At 37.3% G+C, this 24,077-nt stretch overlaps 1 protein-coding gene and 2 pseudogenes across 4 annotated transcripts in view; 2 read left to right on the forward strand and 1 right to left on the reverse strand.

Annotated features, from left to right (window-relative positions):
- The window catches only part of VWA8 (von Willebrand factor A domain containing 8), a 421,660-nt gene that overhangs the window by 51,814 nt on the left and 345,769 nt on the right, over positions 1 to 24,077 (forward strand). For all 4 annotated transcript variants that reach the window (XM_045839249.1, XM_045839250.1, XM_045839252.1 and 1 more), the window contains exons 5-9: positions 9,728 to 9,895; positions 14,430 to 14,594; positions 14,950 to 14,999; positions 15,736 to 15,844; positions 17,590 to 17,694. In XM_045839249.1, coding sequence (XP_045695205.1) covers positions 9,728 to 9,895; positions 14,430 to 14,594; positions 14,950 to 14,999; positions 15,736 to 15,844; positions 17,590 to 17,694 — 597 coding nt within the window. The remainder of the gene's footprint in view (positions 1 to 9,727; positions 9,896 to 14,429; positions 14,595 to 14,949; positions 15,000 to 15,735; positions 15,845 to 17,589; positions 17,695 to 24,077) is intronic.
- On the reverse strand, positions 7,579 to 8,420 carry LOC123818655 (annotated as a pseudogene).
- LOC123818656 lies at positions 18,421 to 18,810 on the forward strand (annotated as a pseudogene).

Here is a 24,077-nt window from a genome sequence, read left to right on the forward strand (position 1 = left end):
TTCATGCTTGGACCCTTATCAGAAAATTGAGAGCATTTGTAGCAAAGCAGTTTTCACAGGATTTTATGCATTCCTTTCTTAGGCCTGATTGTCTCGGGGAACTTCCCATTCCTGCCCAGGGCTGCACCTCCCTCTGGCATTGTTTCAGGCTTAAGTCAGGGAGGGAAGTAAGGCAGCCAAGAGATTAGGAGACTTCTCACAGATAGAATGAGGATTCAGGCTATGTCAAAGCCCAGGGGCAAGGGTTGATCACCCCCTTTTCTATAGCCCCCCGCCAAAGTCCTTCTTTGAGGGCCCCTTCTTGACCATGCCTGTTTTAGGTCATCCCTCCCTTGAGGAATCTTACTCATCATTGGCTAACAGGTCATCCGCCTAGGGCCAAGCAGAGTGAAGTAAAGGGGCCAGAGGGGATTCCCCTGTCAGGAAGATAAGCTTTGTCTCTTTAGTGGCTTATGGTCCCAAGGTCTCTTACTCAGCTTTAGCCATGGGGGCGTTACAGCTTCTGAGACCGGGTGGGGCAGTTCCCAATAGTGAGGAGCTGGTAAGGATTAGAAAATGAGATAAGAGCATAATAAGTCCAGGGGAGGAAATTGGAATATATTTAAGTGACAGTGAAAGAACTGGATTTATTTTCTAAAGTATGAATTTGAAAACACTTTTTGAATGAATTTTGTGTATGGATTAATTACAGGAAGAGAAAGTGGATGTTTATATGTTTGTAATTTTAAAGATAGCTTAAAAGTTTGGCTGTTCAGAAATCTCAGAAATGGGGTTGTTTTAAGTAACTAAATTTACTGATTAGCTAAAGATTTATTTCTTGAAACATAAATTATTTAGGTGAAACTCTGTAATATTAAACCCTCCTGCCATTCTAAAAAGCATATTTTCATGATATCTATTTTACAGTTTATAAAATATTTAAAATGCTATTTAAAAGTATGGTAGGCAATATTTTATACTTGCATGGTTTCTTGGGGAATCCTATTGATTATGATGCATATCAATTATTTAGGCAGTTGTAATGCACTGACACCTTCAAAGCCTGTGACTGTAGTGTAGGAATGTGGATCCTTTCTATAAGTTGCTTCAGACTGTTTATTGAGATTATAGCTGATTTTCATTTTTTCCTTCTTTCTTATTTCCTGGCAGTTAACATTCCTTACTTTTTGCTCATTTCCTATCAGATCCTATCATTTCTTTGCCATGCAACCCCACCACACCCAGAATGAAATCCAGACCCTTTAAAATGACCTGCAGCCCTCTACAGGGCCTATTCTTGTCCACATCATCTCCTTCCTCTCTTTCTCTTGCTTTCTAGGCTCCAATATAGTGCCTCCTTGTTCTCTTAAAAATAGGACAAATACTTTTGAGCCTCAGAGCCTTTGTGCAAGTGTTACAGAACAGATGTGGAGGTGGGGTGAATGATATACTATTACCGAATGAACCCAGACTTGTGATCCAGAGTCCCCCCACTGTACTAGGTTCACATTGCCAGCTGCCAGGGAAAGACGCCTCTCAATGCCAGAGATTGGTGAAAAGGAAAGGGATAATTTATCTAAAAAGTTATACAGACTTAGAGTAATGACTTAATGTCTTCATTAAAAAGACTAAAGACCAAACTCACAGTCCTTCCTTCTCCCCTTTGCCTAGTCTGGGGTACTATATCTTAGGAAAAGAAGTAGAAGTCTGTGGTTTAGACAGCCCTTGGTTCCGGCACCATCAGCTGTGTTACCACTATGATCTCCAGTTAATCCAAAACCGTGTGGCACCTTCTCATGGCCCACCAGCAAGAATCCTTTCCCCCTTTTCTTCCAGGCAAAGTCTCTCCTGCTTCCTAAGCCATGTAGCGAAAAGGGTGCACCCTGAAGCTGCAAGGTCCCAACTTTCACCAAAGCCTGGTATGGTCCCAGAAAGCCCCCAGCATGGCTGTTGTGCCTGAGTTTAAATCTCTGTGCCAATCTTCCTCTGCAGCACCATTTCTGACTCCTCCCACAATCAGTTACACTTGCCAGCATTCCCATATTCTTCCAGCTTTACTGGGCTACCATAATAAGTCTGGGAAGCATGGCCCTGTGGCATGGAGCCAGTCATCCCCAAGCTCTCACGCAGGCACTGTAACCAGGGGGAGTTACCTCCCATTTGTATCTTGGGTTGAAGTCACCCCCATTCCACTGGCTCAAAGCATGGTGACAGCTATTTAACATATCTATGAAACCAGTTAAAGGTTATAGATATGTTAAGTGACTGTTCTAGAGGTTATCTGCAAAACTGTTGCTATGCAGAACAACTCTCAGTGGCCCTGCTCCATGCGTCCCATCCCCCAGTTCAGACTTGTGGGGTTGAGGACATCCATATATATATATTTTTTTTTCTAATATTTCCTGGACACCCTGAGTTCTGGACCCCATTACAAATCCTTATTTGGGGCCCCCCTTGGCTGCATCTTGTTACACAAGTACTTGATATTTCCTCTGTTTGGCATATCTTCTAGCTCTGTATATAGCTGCCTCTTCACCATTCGGATTATACATTCTCGGAATATTTTAGCTGAGGTAATCAGTGATATGCCCCCTCCCTTTTCACATGTACCATGCTATCATATTAAACAATGTAATCTTCAGAGCATCTATCAGTATCTAGATTTATCTAATTATTGTCTGTCTTCCTCACTAGCCTGTAACTATCTTGTTTATCTCTGGCACCTAAAAGTTGTCTGGAGTATAACTGGCACTTATATTTGATGATAGATTTCTCCTTTGCACAATCAACCCTGTTAAAATTTTAAATAAATTAAGAGAAAACAAACTGTATAAGACCGGGGGACCTAGTGGAAAAGATATCTGTGTTTTTGACATGTATTTTGAGTCACCACAATGAATAATTCCCATCCGAATTCTCAGTAGATGAGGTTGCCATTTGATTACCACTAGTCATATGTTTGTTTGACTAAAAGATCTTTATAGTTATGTTATTTAATTTGATGTCTGGGGTTAAGGGAGAGTCAGTATCTTCATTTATTATCAGGTGATGCCTTTGAACTTAGGTGGGCCAATGTAGATGAAAAAATACATATGGCCATGTTGTGGGTGCTGGGGGAGAGAGTGTGGGATATTCATTGTGGTTGACATTGTATGCACATTATGGGTGATGTCCCAGTAATTATTAATTGACATTTCAGCTGGAAACTTTAGCAAAACTCACAAATCCAAGCTGGGGGTCATGGCCATTGACCTCTGCTTATTTTCATGTAGGATTAAGGATGATTGATGTTAAAGTGAGAAGTTAAACTCAACTGTTACTCTTGAAGTTCAGAATTAGGTTAATTCTGTCATGGGGAATTTATATTTTCTTTAAAAGTAATGATTATTTTTTCTGATTAATAAAGTCTTAAATTCTCATTTTTAGATGTATGTAGTATGTATAGTATGTATGTATATATTTATGTATATATATACACACAATAGTACAGTATTTATTAATTAACAAATATTTATTGAAATGAATGCTATTTGTCAGGCACTAAGTGTAGTGAACAAAAGTGACAAATATCTGTTACAGAGCCTATGTTTTAGTGGGAAAAACAAAAGAAACTGAGTAAAGAATGATAGTACCATAGAGTAAATGGTAAATAGCATAGGGAAGAATGTAAAAATTACTACTTGTAATTTCCCCTTCAAGACCAACAATGCAAATATTTTCTGCATTTCTTTTTATTATGTCTATTTGCATATTTATTTAATCATATGTAATTTTTAAGAAAATGCTGTATACTATGTATATAAAGTTTTATGAGGTCTGTCTGGGAAAAGTCCAGCCATTGTTAATATAATGAGAACAGTTTGCACAACATTGATGTAACCTGACAGCCAAGGAGAGTAGACTGGAATGTGCATGTATGAACAATGACAACTTCACTGTACATACTAGTCAGTGGGGGGCAGTAGACACTGTTGAGTGAGCGTGTATACTATGTGGTGCTTGCATTCAAAATGAATGAGTAGAGCAATGAACCTGCATCACATTTTGCATTAAGCTTGCACATTCCTCCATGGAAACTATTTGGATGACTCAGAAGGCCTCAGCTATGGGCTACTGGTGATTGGAAGCTTCATCATGAAAATGTGCTCACTCAGGCATCACATCTCCGGCCGAGTTTTTTGGTGTAACATCAAATCACCCAGGTGAACCAGCCCCGCTATAGCCCAGATTTGGTGCCTTGCAACTTTTGGCTTTTTCCAAAGCTAAAATCACCTTTGAAAGAGAAGAGATTCAGACTGTCGACGAGATTCAGGAAAATACAGTGGGATAGCTGATGATGATTGGGAGAACTGTGTGAAGTCCCAAGGTTCCTACTTTGAAGGGTACCAAGGCTTCATTGTCCTGTGTACAATGATTATTGTATCTTGTAACTTCTTCAATACAGGTTTCTATTTTTCATATTATATAACTGAATACCTTCTGGACAGACCCTGTTTATAGCGCGCTTTTTAAAAAACCTGATATTTTATCAGGAGCATCTTCTTGTACCATTAGATATTCTTTGAAAATATGATTTTTAGACCTGACTGGTATGGCACAGTGGGTTGGGAATTATCCTCACAAACTGAAAGGTCACCAGTTTGATTCCCAGTCAGGGCACATGCCTGGGTTGTGGGCCTTGGGTCGAGTGAAGAGACAACCAATCGATTTTTTTCTTGCATATTGATTGATTTGCATATTGATTGATTGATTTTCCTCTTTCTTCTCTTCTCTGTAAATAAATATAGTATTTATTTAATACTATGTTAGTATTCAAATAGTATTTGGATACTAACATTACTAAAATACTATTAGTATCCAAATAGTATTTTATCAAATACATGTGACATTATTTATTTAACATTACCATTTTATCCACATTCCCATGTTGCTGGTTATTTGGGTTCTTTCTAAATTCTCACTGTTATAAATAGAACTTTGTTGAATATCATAGTAACCTCTATTTTGTTATTATCGCTGATTACTTTTTTTATTTGAATGCTAGAAGTATAATTACTAATCAAAGAGTCTGGACAATTTCAAAAGTCTTAATATGTGTTTATTGCCAAATTGCTTTCCAGAAAGATTTTCTAGCTCAAACTGTTATCAGTACAATGTGAGTGATTGCATTGACGTTGTGATATTGATAGGCTTTCATTTGCATTAAAAATTACTAACCAGGCTGACTCTTCTGTATGTTTATTATTTGTTATTGCTTTTGTAAGATATCGATGAATTGAGTGGATAACAAAAAGGAGAGAGGTACTGATGGAATAAATTACAGTCTGTCATGAAAATGTTGAAACTTTACATCGTGCTTGTCTATGTGAATATTTGCCATAATTTATCCACTTATTGTAGCAAAGGCAATGTAAATATTTTTATTCAATTACTTTGGTAAACAGATGATAAACACTATTTTTTTAAAAAGTGGAATTGGTTAAAGACCAGAAGTATGAAAATTTATATTATGGGAGAAATAAAGAAACTAGATAAGACATTTTGCTACCACATTGATTTTCATTTGCCTGAGAAGATTAAAAAAATCCTGAAAAAGCCTAAATCATCAATATTCTAACCCCTTAAAAATCTATTACTGTCTTCATTTCTTTTTAGTGCCATTCTAATCATTAATTGTATTTATTGGTATGTGACTCTAAAGAGAAGAGGACTTTAGGTCAATGTACAATTGCTTGGATCACTCAAATATAAGCCAAAACGAAGTAGTTAAGTTACAAATAACCTACATGTAGGTTTTATGTTTGACTGAGAGGAGATGCTCTTTACCTCCAAGCTAATTTTGGGAGTAGAGGGCCAGGATAGGGAAGTTCAGATGATTTTCTTTAACTTTTTTAGCCAGTACCTTTTTTCATATTTGCATCTTGTTAATTTATTTGACATGACACTGTGAAGTTCCATGATGTACAATGTACATATTTAATATTAAGTATAAACATGCACTTTAAACAATAATATAATATTACAGTGTATTCTGTCTTGGATTATTCTTGACTCTCTTACTAATAGAAAAAATAATATTAACTTTTTAAATATACTGCTTAAGTATAGGTCAGCAAAAGCAACTCTTAATAAATTGAATAATAGTGCTATTGATCAGAAAAGATTTTTATCTTATCTAAATTCCTTTTATTTATTTTAGCAAGTAGGGAAAAACATTTACTTGTAAACTTTATCTCATTTATGGATTGTGAAGTCACTTTCCACATGTAACCACTGTGAAAATTACAAAGTTGTATTTTAGAAGCTTATTCATAAATTAAGTCTTGGAATTTGGAAAACATCTCCATTAGAAGCAGATCTGTTGAGAGTGGTTGAATTATGGTACTTGCACCAGGTCCTTTGCAGACACAATATTACAGTGTGTTCTTGTCACCGGGGCAGTTGGAGAGTCTATGTTTGGCTTCTGTGTCAGGAGTAATTCAAGCCTTGGCTCCTTACAATGTTGCCATTTTGTGCAGGCCAACTCTTATCCACTTATATAATGTTAACTGTTTGATAGATTTGTATAATTCATTAAAAATTAAGAAAGATGAAAATAACTTTTATTGAGGAGACCTCTGTTACGCTAGGTGTATTTAATTCTGAAAACATCCTTAGGAAGGACATGACCTCCTTGATGTATAGGTGAAGTAACTGAGCCTTAGAGGGCCATGGCTGTACCACTGATGAACAGAGGTGGGATTGAAGCCAGGATCTGTCCAATTTCAGAGTTTAGGTTTTTTTCTACCGTATTATGCCACTTCCCTGAAAAAGCGATGATGACGATGGCGACAATGATGACAATGACAGTATTCATAATAATGTCAATCTCTTTTTAAGGGCTTATCGTGTGCCACAGGTTATTTCATTTAATTCAGCATAATTAATGAGATGTGCACCACAAGTAGTATAGCTTTAGAAAGAAATGGAGACTCAGAGAGGTAAAGTGACTGACCCATCAGCAACAGCAGGTAAGTGCCAGAGCAGCCAGAAATGAATCTGATCATATTCTGGTATTTTGTTTTCTTTTTTATATATACTTGGTTCATTCATAATTTGTCATGTTTTAGGATATCAAAAGTGATTCTAATGGTTGCTATTTAACAAAAAAAATTATAACTTTGTCTTAAATCCACTGATTCATTTCATTCAATGGTAGGGGAGAGGTGTATAAGGGGACTAAATGGTAATGGAAAAAAATACAATAATGATCAAATTAAAAAAAATAAAAAAGATTGAAAGCATTTGATGCAGGGGGAAATAGGAACATAAACACACACACACACTATTGCACAGTTTTCATGAAGGTCCATTTCATTATTGGTGGGTAGTACATTTATTTAACAGTCAAACGCATTTGCACTGGTGACTAGACGGACAAGCAATTCGCCTGGAAACCAGCTAACAAGTAACTGTCTAAATATTTAAAACACAGCTCTTGTTTACCTCGTCTTTTGTTGTGATCACCTTCCTGGAAGGAAAAAAGCCTGCTGGTCACATTGGAAATGTATTAAGGCCAGATCTTCTGATATCCATTCTCAGAGATTTCTTTCAGCTGGGTTAAGTCTCCACCTGCAGAGCAAGCCGAAGTCTGTGGCCTCCAGCATTAATGCTGTCCTCATCTACCAGAGTTGACAGTGTAATCTTCACACCAGGCCGGAGTCCGTGTGTAGCCCACTCCAATTAAACTAGAGTTGTTGACTTTTGCAGAAATGGAAGCAGTGGGATCCAATTGGTATTTAGTGCCAAAGTGAGTGCAGCTGGTGCTTGATGTCTAAACAGGTTTACTGAAGTGTCAAGATCTTCACATATGTTCTGATGAATCGAGCTTCCGCTTTCTGTCCCATCATTGACATTAATGTGTAGCTGGATGCCCCCAGTCCTGTAGCCCACTGCAAAGCTATTCCATGTCAGCTTTGATTTGGCACTGTTGAAGGTCATCTGGTATCCAGCAAGCCAGCCCTAGTAATCAACGGCAGCTGAACCATGGATGGCAGGTCCAGCAAAATCAAACTCAACATCTCAACCAAGGTTTATACATTTCCTTTCGTAAGAACACTTGATTTTACCATTTTTTTCATGTGTTTGGCAAAAATGTGGTATCAAATGTCAGTTTCAAACCTTGACAAATCTGGTCTTCAATTGTGATTTCTCTTCCCAGAGTGGGCATACTCACAGCATTTATATTTGGTCTCCAAGTTCCCAGTAATTTTACCAGTGTCTGTATTAAATGAACCAGACGTTGAGAGTTCCACGTCACTGCATAACTTTATTTTCACATCCAGTTTCACCAATCTAAAACCAAATCTTTTGTTGACAGTATGTCTGACTGCTTTGCCAAGCTCAGCATATGACGGAGAGATATACGTTGGCCACACGCAGCTCTGTCTGTAGGTCACCATGGTGAGGCCATGGGAAGAGGTGATCTAGGGGTCTCCTGAGGGTGCCTCTCACTACTAGCTTGCTGGCTGGATCCAGTCCGCCGTGGCTGCCACAGCTGGAGGGTGAAATGAAGGAGACACCATTCTACCCTCTGTAATGCTGTCCTCCCCTCCAGCCATATTCTTATTTTAAAATAAAGAACTTGAAATTACTATTTTAAGGGTTTCTTTTTTTTCTTTGCTTTTTGCTTCTTTAGTACTATTATACTTTAGCCATTTTGAGTAATTTATTTTGAGTAATTTACTCCAAGTTCTTTGGAATTTATTTTCATTAAGTCATGGCTATATTAATAATAATTTATAGTTTAATATGTTTGATGGGTTTAAATTTTTTTCCAGTACTGCTCTTATTCATAAATAGTGATAATGTACAGTACCCCTTGAGGGTACTCTCATTTAGGAAATGAGGACACAGGCCTCTAGGTCAATTGTCTGCCTCATGTCATTAATCAAATCAGAAGGAAATCTAGAACAGGAACTTGGACAGTTTTAATTTTAAGTCATGCGGCTGCTTTTATCTTGAGAACCTTTGTGTCCATATGTTGGGTTGTTAAAGTTGTTATGTAAGATGATTTTTCCAGAAAGAGTTTGTCCTATTTTTTCTGATTTTTATTTGAGAAAATTAGGCCTCTGGAAGTTCTGTAGCTTGAAGGGAAGGAAAGAATCCTTACAGTTGATCTAATTTCTACTTTGAGAAATGATCACAAGTATTCTTTCCATCTAAAATATCTATGCACTGTTTCTTTTTATAAATATTTCACTAGTAAAACTTGCTATGTTTATAATGTTGGCAGCATTGAATATTAGAATAAACCTGAATTCATTTTGATGGTGACTCTTGTTTAAAACCTTACAGTCTCCACATGTTCTTACCCATGATCCTCTCCAGAAACTTGTGGGATAGATAGGACAGATATCTTCATTTTGCTTTTGTAGTTAAGGACTCTGCTTCCTCTTTTAATTGTTACTGATTCAAAGATAGCTCCAAGTTTTCTATTTCATTGGGTATTATCTGCAATGTTATACCTGGAAGGAACTTTAGAGATTATTTCTTCCATTCTCTTCATTTTACAAACAGGGGAAACAGGCCTAAAGAGAGAAAAATCAATTACCTAAAATCAGATAGGCAGATTAAGATCTGGAACCCAGCCTTCGTAGTTTCTGGTCCCTATAGTAAGAACCACAAGTATAATTTGCATTACAAGTAAAATTAGTCCATGCTCTGCTAGCTTCTGTATTCTCATATCACTTTTGTTTCTTGGAAATAGTGTGCAGTTCGTGCAGCTACAGAAGGCAGAACTCTCGTTTTGGAAGGATTGGAAAAAGCGGAGAGGAATGTCTTGCCTGTTTTGAACAACTTGCTGGAAAATAGGGAGATGCAGCTTGAAGATGGACGCTTCCTAATGTCTGCAGAGCGTTATGACAAACTTCTCCAAGTAAGAAAAGAAAAACTCAGCTGCTTTGTCTTAGCTACTGAGCTGTGGGCAGTGCCATTTGTTGGATAAACATGATTGTATCAGAATGAGGACACATGTTTAGTTTGCCCATATCTGTAGCAAGTTGCTGAAGTCCTCATGAATTTGTAGTTTTACAAGGCTCTTCTAATATTTGCAGACCATATTAGACAGCCTCTAAAATTTTTACTTTATCTTGCCAATCTAATAGCTTTGTCTTTTTCTCTTCCTTCTTTTCTTTATTTTTTCTCCTTTTAATTCGTCTTCCCTTTCTTTCCCCTTTTCTGTTTTCATCTCTCAACAAATATCTACTAAAAGCCAGACTTTTAGTCAGTGGTGGGACTACAAAGCTGAAAACAGTTTAGTTCTTGGCCTCAGAAAGTACAAAGTCCAGTAAATATTGTAGAAATGAATAAGATATTTAAAAGATACCCTGATGGTTCAAGCTACCAGCATCTGATGCCTGGGTTGTTCTAAGAGCCTCTTAACTGAGCTAATACAAGCCCAGAACAACTTACGCTGTAAATAATAGATGTTGACACCAGAGGGTCTGTTTAAAAGGATGCGTCAGGACTGCCACGACTAGGAGCTTCTCTCTCTCTCTCTTTATTTATTTATTTATCTCTAGAAGGGAAGGGAAGGAGAGAGGGAGAGAAATATAATGTATGGTTGCCTCTTGTGCGTCCCCTACTGGGAACTGGCCTGCAATCCAGGCATGTGCCCTGACTGGGAATCGAACCATGATCCTTTGGTTCGCAGGCCTTTGCTCAATCCACTGAGCTACACCAGCCAGGGCAGGAGCATCTCTTTTTAACTGGACCCCCTGTTTCCATCTTTCCTGCCCCCTAGCAGTCAGTGATCTCTTTAAAACATTCAACAGATCGGGTCTTTCTCTTGTTCTGACCCTCTCACAACTTCCAAAAATCCTGTTCTCAGAATGAAGTGAAAAGTCCACTGAACACAGGGTCTCTGTTGTGCTACTGACTCTTGGGCCTTATCTTCTTCTAGCTCTCTCCTTTCTTACTCTGCTCCAGCTGCTGGAATTCCCTTTGCTTTAAACATGCTGGCTGGGCATGCTCCTACCTTATCACAGGTGCTTTGCATAGGCACTTAATTGTTCTGGAGTGGTTTTCTCCCAGATACGTGCCCAGTTCACTTCTTTGCCTCCTTCAAGTCTTTGGTCAAATTTTTTATTATCAATGAAGCCTATCCTCACCCTCCTATTTAAAATTGTAATATGCCCTCTGCCCCCATATTCCCTGCTCTTTTTTTCCCTATACCGTCTTTTAACATCCTACATGATTTACTTATTATGTTTTTAGTCCATTCTCTGTTTCCCCTTATTAGATTATAACTTTCCCTAGAGGAGGGATTTTTGTCACTGATGTTATCTCAGGCTCTTAGAGCAATGCCTGGCACTTAGTAGGTGCTCAATAACTATTTGTTGGATGAATGAATAACTGTAATAAAATCATTAAATACTATGATACAAGTGTGTGTAGAGGGCAATGACAAGGGAATGTGGGCTCTTCAAAGACCTTGGAGAAGGGGTTTTTGTAATGTCACAAAAGGACGGAAGACAGCTCTGTTCATTCAGCTCTGATTGCACCACACTACAGCTCTCTGGCTAACTAGGTCTCCAGGGACTCTTGGCTCTGCCTCTGTGTTCTAGGATTTAGAGCCTCTCTCACACCTGTACAGTAGAGTTAGGGTAATCCTCCTGCCCCAAGTTGGTTACAGATTTCTTGAGAGCAGGACTTAAGTTTCTTGCTCTTAAGCTTCTTGATCCTGCTCCCAGGGAGCTAATATAAGCCCAGAACAACCTAGGCAGTAAATAATAGATGACACCAGAGGATCTGTATGAACCGATGCTCCATGACTGGTAGAACTAGGAGCATCTCCTTTTAATTCCTGCTGTGTTAGTCTGTCTTTTTGGAAACCTACCTTGCAGTTCTTTTAGTACTGTTTCTTTACTGTTTTGGGGAGATCCTAGCTGGTGTTTCACTGTGCAGTATAGTTGTTTTCTTTTTGATCTATCTAAAGTGGTACCATGCTAATATAATAACAGGGGGATAGTTGAGGATTTAATCAGAAAAATTAAAGTCATTCATTCATATTGTTATAGTTAATTTATTGACTTGAAAGCCATTTTGTTATACATTTTAAAAAATCTTATTTTGAGTTTTATTAATTTATATTTTATAAATAACATAAATACATATACATAGAAAAATAATAATTTATATTTACTTTGAAATTAGGTAGATATGTTATAGAACATTCCCCTTTGATATTTTCTAATTATAAAATAATTATTATTTGCCTTATATAGTTATGTATCAGTTTTGGTAAATGATTTGTAAAAGAACACTTAGATTATGGAATCATTTTTGTAAGTATATGAATTACTCCATAACAAGAACTTTGACCTAGTCTTTATTCATGGAGTAGAATTCTGTGCAAAGTTATTGAACATATTACTTTGGATAGGAATTTGGGACATGGGGTCAAAAGGGTTTTGGATACAAGGATTGCTTATTATTAAATAAGAAAGATGTACTACATTTTTTTTAGGATGTACTACATTTTTTCCAATGTAAATATTGGTATCAATACATAATTTTTATTGGTAAATGTAACTTCTGTATTCATAGTCTGTCTCATGAAAACTTCACAGAATGTAAGCAAACTTCCTTCATAAAACACCCTTATTTTAACACAATTTATATGATAAAAGGATTTCAGTACCATAATTGAAGTTCCACTTATTTCTTGCTAGACTCAGTATATCAAATTTGAAAATCTCAAAGTGTTAATGGTTTCATGAGGTAATTACAATAGAATATTGTTAAGGAAACAGATACAATCAGTTTATATATATTTTATTTATATTCTGATTATAATTTTTAGGTAAGTGGAAAAGAGAAATATTTAGCTTTCTAAAAATTATATTCTTGGTTTCTCAGAGTCATATTCAAATTCCAGTTTTCTAATGCATATGACATAGTGTTAGTGTTAGACTTATTAATTAAATGTAGGATCATGATTTTGTTAATGCTAGAAATAATTGTTCATTATGTTTTTAAATATTTAATGTAGTTAGTCAACAGACATTGATCCCAATATGTGCTAGGGGTGATAAGTCCTTTCAAGATCTTGGATCCAGCAAGAGACAGTCATAGACAGAAGTCAGTGCACAAATGTGTGCGGATAGACACTTGCCTAGGATTCAGTGCAGGATACAAAAGTGGTTCTAATGGAGGGAGGAGCTAGAAAGGAGCTCATTTTAAAGATGACATTGTTTGTGCTAAGCTTTGAATGATACTTGTGTTTAGGCTGTGCAAAGTGGAAAGGGTGTTCCAAACAAGTGGAGCAGCGTTGGTGATGCAGCATGATGTGTCTGGAGAGCCACAGTGTTGAGATGGGCATGAGCACAGGGTCAGGGAAGGCGGGCTGAGGGAATGGGTGTGCAGTGGTTGCCGAGACTGGGAGAATCAGATGTAAATCTGGCCAAGAAAGGCCTTGAGTTTCGTGAATGGGCCACATTCTCTAAAGACCTGCTGAAAGCTGAGGCCCTGTCTCTCAGAATGTGCACATGTACATTCATATCAATTTTGTTAGCTCCACGAATTCTACAGCTGAGGACAGTGAAGAGCATGATAAGGTCAGGCAGAGATGGAAGGAATGGCATTTAGTAGGTGCTTGCTATGGGCCAGTTGCTTTCACACAGATAATCACATTTAATTTTCATAACAGCAATAATAATGTTGATGATATTATTCCCACATTGTAGGTGAGAAAGCTGTGGCTCAGAAGGTATAACAACATGTTCTTGGTGACTTAGCTGGAGTTTGTACCAAGCACTAGAAATAGGATTTATAATTCTAGAACCTGTGCTATTTCCAGTCAGCCAACACCACCATATACTAGTTGCAGGACCTAGGACAAATTGTGTAACTCTTCTGAACATCAGTTTGTTCATTCATAAAAAGGAATTAAATGTCTATTTAGATTCTGATGAAAGTTAAATGAGAAAAATTTATGGAATGTTCTTACCATGTAGTTACGGTTTCAATACATGTTAGTTGTTACCATTAATATACCTTGGTAGAAATATACACATAGACATAGGTATGTATTTAAGGTCCATGGGAAGGCTCTGCTCTTCTCTGCCAGTGGTCTGCCCTCTGGGACTACCTTTTTACTTCCTCTGGTTGAAACTAGTGTATTTTCCTTCTGTTCCTCTGTGTTACTGGGTAGGACAGAGATCTGACCCATATCTCCTTTGTTCCTTGATGTGTTTACTGCTTCTTCCTTGAACACCACTCTTCATATTGTGAGCCTTCTCTGGCATCCTGATCCTTATTTAACTTTGTTTCCTTCTTTACACTTTGACATTGAGAGGGTTCTAAAATAGTTTACTCAGCAGCCAGGGCCTAAATTTCTTAGCCTGGAAGCTCTTGCAGTTGTAATCTGTATTAGTTATGCTGTAATATTTGATCTCATGCTCTTTAAGGATCACACCAAAACAGAGCTGGATGCTTGGAAGATTGTTCGAGTCAGTGAAAACTTCCGAGTGATTGCCTTGGGCTTGCCGGTGCCTAGGTACCCTGGGAATCCATTAGACCCCCCTCTCCGTTCTCGGTTTCAAGCCAGAGATATTTATTATCTACCCTTCAAGGTAAGTATGAACAAGGATAATTTATTTTTTAAACAGTTTTTCTATTCATGATAAATTCAGTTAATATAAAAATGTTACTGTGTTGATAGATATCCTCCTCAGTAGTTAATGGTAAGTAAAAAGGATATAGGGTGAAGAAAATCTCTGGAAATGAGGAAGAAAAATTAATGTGCTTTATTTTTCTAATATGTAAAAATGGCTACTTTTTAAAGAGAATGACATGCATCAATAAATTATTTTTTGTTATTAATTACTTAGTGTCTGTTTAATTAAAAGACTGGGTTATCTATAAACTATTTGCATTTGATCTGTTATATTCCTTATTAATGGTTTTGATATTTCTATGTTATTTTAGGACCAACTTAAACTGTTATATTCTGTTGGAGCCAATGTTTCGGCTGAAAAGTAAGTCAGTTATACATTTATATATTTTTATATATATATCTGGACACTTAACATTGAATTTGTTTTGCCCATTGATTGATTGATTGATTGATTCATTCATTCATTCGACAACTAATCTTTGAAGAAATATTAGTAGCTGTGGTAAGTCCTGATTATAAAAATGATAAAGAAGATGATAAAGGTAAAAATCTTGGTAAAGACATGATTTTTGATGGTAAGAAACTCAAGATCTAGTAGAGTTTAAAGATATTTGAATACTTTAGTTAAATAGTATATAAGGTAATAATTTCAAAGTATTGGCTATTGTAGTTGAGAGTTTATAAGGGATTCACACAGGCACTGGCATGTGAGATGGATCCTAAAGAATGAATAGGCTTTTACCAGATAGAGAATGGAATTAAGGAATTCCAAAAATATTTTTTAAAGCATGGGATATGAGAGTGTATGTCTCATTTTTGAGGCTATAAAAAGCTTCTGGTGGCTAGAGAATAGGATGAGATTGAGAAAGATAGGAGGTGAGGCTGCGAGGTTGTGAAAAACCTCACATATTATGATGGCTTTCAGAAATATATCTGTTATCTAATCAGCTTCTGAGATTTAAATGGAATATAGTAATGTGGAGCTGTTGTTCCTTAAGAATTTAATAGTAGATGTCTTTTTAGATTAAACAGAATTATACATTTTATATATTAAAACTTTTGAATAAAATTTAATGTCATTTATCTTTTTACCCTAGAGTTTCTCAGCTTTTGTCTTTTGCCACCACTCTCTGTTCCCAAGAATCTTCTACTCTTGGACTTCCAGATTTTCCTTTAGATAGTTTACCAGCTGCAGTTCAAATCTTGGTATGTATAAAGTAAAATTAATGACTAATATACCCAAATGTGGCAAGGAAAATTTAAAAGTTTATCCTTGGATATTAATCACTTCAGTTTGCCTTGTCATATTCTTTTATAAATATTGCAAAAACTGAGATTGATTTGTTGTACAGGGCAGCAAACTATACAGAGACCAATGGTATGTTCTGAGCCCTTAAAGAGCTTACAGTCTTAGAGGGGTGAAAGTAGATACATAACTCAGGCGTAATTTCCATAGAGGGAAGGAGTTTTAGCCTGATCATGAAGAGGTATGCTGTAGTGTAAGCTGTGCCTTAGACTTGCCCCAACCTGATGCAGAGGAGCTGGGGCTTTCCCATGCTAGTGTGGTCGGTCATGGGTTATGGTGGTCCCAGGCCACACAAATTTCCAGGCACCAGCTCTCCTCCCAGCTGTGAGCAAAGCTGGCTCTAGGAACTCACAGGCAGTCATTTTCAAAAGACTGTGGAAAACATCTAGCAGCTGATTGTTGGAAGTGAAAGCAGAGAGGGAGGCACAGAAAAGATGAAAATACATCTGAAGGATTTGGTGCAGCACTGACAAAGGTCATGACAGTAGTGTCTGAAATGGTGGAAAGGCCCTCCAGGCAGAGGGAACAGCACTTACAAAGGTGTTGAATAACAAAAAGGCCTGGTTTTTTGGGAGCTAAGTTGTAGCACTAGAGCAAGCCTATATGGTAAAGAGAGGTTAAAATCTTAGTGTGATGTGTTTTACCTGGTGGGTGAGGTAGTCTGGGTTTTATAATGTGGAAGAAGTGGCCCATCAAACATTATTAAGTAGGGCAGGTATGCTGCAGTCACATATATGTTGGAGGAAGGTAACTCTGTTGACAGGAAGGAGGGATGGAGAGAGCCTGGATGCACAGGGAGACTGTTGAAATAGTCAGTGACAGACTCTACTAAGAAGCATAGTCCCGGGTAGTGGGAACACTGCCTAGATGAGATTTACTATTAAACTTTTATTGCTATTTATTTTATGTTTCCTGAAAGTCAGTAAGTTAGGTTTCCCAGGCATTGCTTACACTGTTCTATGTACCTAGAACACTTTTTCTTCTTCTGTGTATTGCATCTTTTACTTTTGTTCAGAACTTTTTATTTGGACAATTCTTAAATCTAAAACAAGTTCAAAAATAGTAAAATGAACATCTTCAATTCCTTCAAATAGAATCACCAACTGTTAACATACTACCACATATGCTTGTTCTCTCATTGTCTTTTCTGAACCATTTGAAAGTATACAAAAGTTAATATTCTTAAATGCTTCATTATGCAACTCCTCAGAGTTATGTAACCAACACCATTATCACAACCCTCAGCATATTAACAGAAGAGGGTAGTTTGGGATGAGTAATGTAGGTAGATGTGTTCAGACACATAGTTTCAGACATACTAACTGGGGGTTTATGGGATATTCATATAGTCACATCTAATGTACAATGGAGAGTTAAAGTCTAGAGTTCAAGAAAGAAGTTGGGACTAGATACATGGAAGCCATCAATACAGATAGCAGCTGAAAGATGGAAGTGGGAGAATTTATCAAGGGAAAGGGTGTGGAACTGGAAGAGAAGAAATAATGAACATTTGCTTATGTAGACTTATGGGAAATATTGGTTATTATTTATAAGGCAATTTTAATGTCATATGTACATTTCAGATAAAATTTCAGATTTATTTTATAGATGTTACTCATTCACACTTATTTTTGCTCCTATATAGGATTCCTTTCCTATGATGTCAATCAAACATGCAATCCAACGGCTTTATCCATACACTATTTTACTAGGACATGAAGGGAAGATGGCTGTGGAAGATGTTTTAAAAGTAAGTAACTGCTTCCTCTCCTCTGCTTTCTTCTGCTTTCCTCTCCTTTCCTTCTTCCCATTCTCTTCATTTCATTCTCCCCATCTCTCCCTTGCTCCTTTCCTACTTTGCTCTCTCTGTCTTTCTTACTTTCCCTTGCTTCTCATTCTATTCTTTTGCAGGCATGGAGGCATTGGCATGACAGTAATTGGGAAAACAAGCATTGAGTTGGTTGATGTAGTTGGGAGATTCTTTATGTTGAGTAAATAAGTAAAAAATTGAGCAAATGAGTGAATATATTGAGAATAAGAGCTGCATTTTTTACTGTTGGAGAAGGAATTTATAAACATAGAAAGGGGAGATGAAAGAATCCTTAGGTATTAGCTTGGAATTGGAGAAATTGGTATAAACTGATTTTTTCCCAATATATATAAACAGATAGATTAGGAATAGATAGAAATAGTATACATGTATATGTCTATTTTCCAGCTCCATCCCCTAGGAGGGCTTAAAAGGTATGACACTCCAGTGGCAATGATCCACACCAAGTGCTAAGACATTAGTTTCTAAATACCATGCTTCCCTAAAAATACTCCTTGGAAGAAGGACTTCCTTAAGTCTTGGGAGGGAATATGCACGATGAGCCTGGACCATCTTGTGCTAAAAAGTAAGGAAATAGATTTTTGTCCAGGAAAATACTCTCAGCTAGAAAACCATTTGGTTGCTTTTATCTCCTTGAGTTTGAATATGGTGCTGACTACAGCAGACAATGTCCCAGGCACCTATGGAAAAGTGGTGTCTTCTCAAGTCCCCAGGAAGGTGCTTGGTTCCTCCACTTCTGCAACTAATTCCATGTCCCCTTCATCGAGGAAGGCTGAAAGTTAGTATGTAGGAGGGAATCCAGTTTGTGTGCACCCAACTCTTAAATGGCAAAAAGGAATTGGAGAATTCTTCAGACTGTCCCCTAAAGACTATGAGAAAGAGAATCAGATTCCTGAAGAGGCAGGAAGAAGTGGCTTAGGAAAAGGAAAGAGCAAAGTATGCCCTTTGCCACCTGATCACACAGATGACAAAGAAGAAGTTTTTTATCCATCCTTGACTAATGTTTTTTATTTACTCTGGTGTTCTAGGATGTAAATTTACATAAATGTATTTGTTCCAGTTAGCATTGTTGAATAGACATTTAATTAAAAAAATGAGGGTTACATATAGTTATTAAAATGCAAGTAGTTCTGATATTAGAAGATTTATGAGATAATTATGGTTATTTAATCTTAGTATTCAATATAATACAGTAATTGGTTTATTTTACCTGTCATTAAACTTCTTTTTCTTGCTAAAAATAAATCATTGTATGTTTTGTACAACAAATCTGCTGTATATGAGATTTGCTTAGATCTTCGTGATGCTGTCATTTTTTATTGACATTAGATTTTTGGAATGGTGCCACAGTTTTCCTTTTATTTGATTTAAAAAGCAGAGTTAGATTTCTGCATAGTTAAAAAAAATCAGTATTAATTAAACTGCACCTATATCCTTTTTAAGAATGGGAGCCAAAGATGTAATGTCGAAAAAACTTGAGGGTTATCTGTTTTCTCCTTAGAAAAGAGTAAAGGCAATTTGGTCTTGAGAGTTTCAGACAGGAAGATTTAATAGACTACATTAAAAGAGAAGAGTTTTCTTAGAACATACATTTGATTTGGTATAATAAAATATTACCCTCTGGAAATCAATAAAACATGAAAGGCAAATCATGCCATAAACCCAGAGCTATGCCTAAAGTTCGTAGAGATACCGTTTTATTTTTCAAGGTAACTGAGGTGTAATTGAAGAGATGGGTGTAATGTTACTTAGTAACAGTAATTCTTGCTTCCTCATTACACTTTTTTGCTCACTGACATTTGTTGTCAAAATTAACCATGTTTTAATAGACATGTTTTTCTGAAGTTTGTTTTTAATAATAAATACTTATTAAAAAAAAGTAAGGGAATGTTGACATTGTCAAAGTGGACAGATGAGTTAGCTTGGAGTGGCTCCCACTGGCCGAAACCTGGGACAAGTTTAGCATCAAAATAATGGTAGTAATCAGTGATAATCATTGAATAAAATAGGAATCCATGAGTTCATACTAATATAAATGAATAGATAAATACTTGAGGGAGAAGGGAATGCTTTTCCTTAGTAGATTGCCTATTAAAAACAGAAGAAATTATATAAATAGAAAAATCACCATTTGGCAACCATCAGAGTGGTGATTGATTTAGGCAATTTTCAAAGGATGTCAAAGCTATGGAAATTCTAGGAAAAACAGGATACTGGCAAAATCTAAGAATATTCCCCCCACCCCAATACTAGATTGTCTACAGAACAGGAAAATTGTATTTTTATAGTAAACACCAACTTGGCCAGGTTAGATACCATCAATATCACGTGCTTCCTGAGAGTTATGCTAAGTAGAGCTCAGCATAATTTCTTAGGTATTCTGGTAGGAATTCATGCTGCAAGTTTGGATGTGATGAAATATTGTATAGACCTAACTGAGGGCCATCTTACAGAATGAAAGGCCTGTATCCTTTGGAACTGTGCAGGCCATGAAAATCAGAAAAACTGAATAAGTGTATTGTGTTTCTGCATGCAGTCCTGGACCAGATTGGGAAAAGTGACTTTGGCACAGTTGGTTAAACTTGAATAAGGTCTGTGGGTGGATAGTAGTGTTCTATTAAATTGTTCTCCATATTTGGAAGTTTATGTGGTGATTACATTGACCAGAGTTCTTGTTTTCAAGAAATATGAACTGGAATATTTTAAGGTTAATGGGGTATCATATTTTCAGATTACTCTCAAATAGTTCAGAAAAGACCAGTTATAGTATATGTGTCTAGGGAGGGTTAGAAGGAGAACGGGAACAAATGTGCTAAAATATTAACCACTGTGAAATATGGATAAAGGCAAAATAGAGTCATTTTACTTCATACATCTTCTGTGTAAGTTTGAAATTATTTCAAGATACAAAATTTTTAAAATGGAATGGATATCAAGTATAATTCATTTCAAAATTTAAAAACATATTTTTTAAAAAAGATTTTATTTATTTATTTTTATAAAGAGGGGGAGGGAGGGAGAGAGAGGTAGAGAAACACTGATGAGTGAGAGATACATCGATCAGTTGCCCCTTGCATGCCCCCAGCTGAGGACCTGGCCTGCAACCCAGGCATGTGCCCCACCCAGGAATTGAACTGTCAACCTTTCAGTTTGCAGCTGTCATTCAATCCACTGAGCCATGCCATCCAGGGGTGAAATAAAAAAAAATTAACAGCAAATGTAAGATAACACTAAGTTTGAAGATTTCTAAGGCCTAGGTAGAATGTGAACAAGCTTTTATGGCTATGTGTATAAGCCCTTAAACTCAGAACTCAGAAGAATGGAACAATAGATTCTAGTTTTTTCACTGGAATTTTTTCACATATCATCTAGCCAAAAAAACCCCCAATATTTTTATTGACTGGTGGTGTCAATAATATCAATAAAATAAAAATAATAAAAAGCTTTTCCTCATAGATGCCAAGAAGTGTAGAGTTGAAAAGCAAAGCATAAAGAAACAAGGGGAAATAATAGTCAATAAAGAGGCAAAAGAAAGCAGAAGAGACAGTAGAACATAGCAGAGCTGAGGAGAGTGAAGTAGCAGGCACTGATGAAAAAGAGAAGCCTGTGTGTGTGAGAGAGGGGTGAGGAAGGGGATGAGGGAGTGAGGGAAAGAAAGAGGGAGAGAGAGGAGGAGGAGGTGGCAGAATGTTAAGGGGATAATGAAGAACCATTTGGAACTGGAGAAATTAATTCATATAGGCTCAAGGAGTCAGGAAACTACCCTTCTCTGACTATATTTGACTTTAAGTTTTATTCCAGTTGCTGGAAAAAAGAAAACTGGAACCTATCTTTGATTTAATCAGCCTCTAAGCTAAGTCGGCATTGGTCATTGAAATAGAGCACCCAGTGTTTGAGAAAAAGGCTGTGATTTCAGATGAGTTCCCTTGATTTAGCACAATGCCTAATGCCTAGGGAACAGGGTAAACAGGGAGGAAGAAAATGTCACAGGAAGTTGTAATACAATGAAGCAATGTAAAGTTTTTATGATACAGTTGAAAGAAGAAATTCAGTGCCTATATAACTCAGTTATGAACAGAGGTCTTTATTTTTACCAAAAACCCCCTCACTTTGATTGTTTCTGATCTCTAATTTTGAAACAAGTTATACAAATTAGATAAAGTTCTAGAATACCTCTTAATTGAGTTTTTAAAGGAAAGTAGCTAGTGTTGCTTCATTTTGTTTGACCTTTTGTAAGGGGAACATAGAAAAATGATTAAAGGTCCATATGGCAGAGAAAAATTATTTCAAATTTGATTGTAGAGTTTAAAGAAAGGAAAAAGGGAATTATATTCCTTAGATAAGAGAAGAAAAAGTGACTCTCTTCTTGCCTTAATTATGTGAAGTGCTTGCTAAGGAACAGCACTTTTTTCTAACTCCTCAGTAGATAATTGGGGAGCAGAGAGCTAGATTCATTTTTTTGTTACAGAACAACAAGGCTGGGGCAGGGGGAGGGGGGGGCCTGAGGGCGATATACTATTACTGAAAGAAAACCCCAGGTTCTTTATGTCAGCCGCCTATAGGAAAGATGTCTCTCAATGTCAGAGATTCTTGAAAAGGAAAGGAAATGTTTATTTAATGCTATACAAACTTAAAGTAGTGACCTAATGTCTTCATCAAAATCCTAAAGTCCCTTAAAACATGCACAAACACACACAGTCCTTCCTTCCTCCTTTGCCCAGTTTAGGGTACAGTATCTCAGGAAAAGAAATAGAAGTCCATGGCTCAGGCAGCTCCCGGTTCTTCCCCAGTAATCCGTCTCAGCTGGTAGGCCTCCCTCAGTTCCCGGCACCATCAGCTGTGTCGCCGGGATCTCTGCTAATGCTCTGTGGTGGTTACCCCTTCTAAAGCTGTGGGGGTCCCTACTCTGGCAAAGCCACGTGGTCCTCTCTCCACTGCTCCAGCTGTGTGGTCCTCTCTCCCCCAGGGCCACGGGAGTCTCCACTCAGCCAAAACCATGTGGTTCTCCCTCCTCAATGGCTGCAGGGGGGTGGGGGTGGGGGTCGCCACTCTGCCAAAGCTGAGTGGTGGTTCTCTGCTAAAGCCGCATGGTGATTCTCTCTTGCAGGGCTGCGGGAGTCCCCACTCAGCCAAAGCCACGTGGTTCTCTCCTCAATGGCTGCTACTTCTGGGTTTAAATCTTCACGCCAATCTTCTTCAGCAGCCCTATTTCTGACTCCTCCCACACTTCCCATGCCAGAACTCATATCCTTCCAGCTTTACTGCTGCTACCTTGAGTCTGGGCAGGCGTGGCCCTATGTCATGGAGCCAATCTGCTCCAAGCTCCCACGCAGGCACTGTAACTTGGGGGGCCTGCCCCCCCCCGCCCAGTTACATCTTGGTGGGGAAGTTACTCCCATTCCTCTGGCTCAGAGCATGGCCACAGCTATTTAACATATCTATGTAACCAATCAAAGGTTATAGATATGTTAAATGACCACGCCAGAGGGTAGCTGCAAGGCTGTTGCTATGTGAAACAGCTCTCAACAGCCCTGCTCCATGTGTCCCTTCCCCCAACTCACACCTGTGGGGGAAGGGGTGAAGACATCTTAAAATCACCTGGACACCTTGAGTTCTGAACCCCATTTCAAATGCCCATTTGGGTTACCCGCTCTTGGCTGCACCCTGTAACAATTTGAACCTAATGAAGAACTGTCTTTGTATAAGATTATTACACACTGATGCATATAACTACATTAGCATATTAAATCTCTTAAAAAATGGAACCATCTACTGATTGGTTTAATTCTTTATGACGTTTCAGGGAGTCTCTGTAGCCTGTTCGTTGTTCTAAGTGTCTCTATTTCTCAAGCTAATGTTCACAGATGAACAAGAATTTTTATATTGTCAAATAATTTTGAATTAAGAGTGGAGAAAATTAAGGAAATATTGTGGAATTTGAAAAAATGCTGAACTGAAGAAGAGAAATATCTATTATAATAACAAACCAAGAAGGCACATACCTACAATAACTTTTCCTTGACAAATAATTATATTCTGACCTACATTGTTATAGAAATTAATGGATAGATGCATTTGAATTAGGTATTCTTTTGAATTTTAGTGTAATCACTTAATTAAAGTATTTTTTTAAGAAAAAATAATACTCACTGAAAATGCAGTTAGCTAAAATTCAGAGCACCTGAATGCTTGCTTTCTTTAAGCAAGCTATAAAAATAGCTGCAATGTCTTTCATTCCCCAGATGGTGCTCATCTTAGGATGTTCATACTCTAAAAACATGTTTCTATAGTCATAAAATCAC

The sequence above is a fragment of the Phyllostomus hastatus genome, unplaced genomic scaffold, assembly GCF_019186645.2.
Source record: "Phyllostomus hastatus isolate PE091 unplaced genomic scaffold, TTU_PhHast_1.1 phas_contig_29, whole genome shotgun sequence".
Taxonomy (NCBI): Eukaryota; Metazoa; Chordata; class Mammalia; order Chiroptera; family Phyllostomidae; genus Phyllostomus; species Phyllostomus hastatus.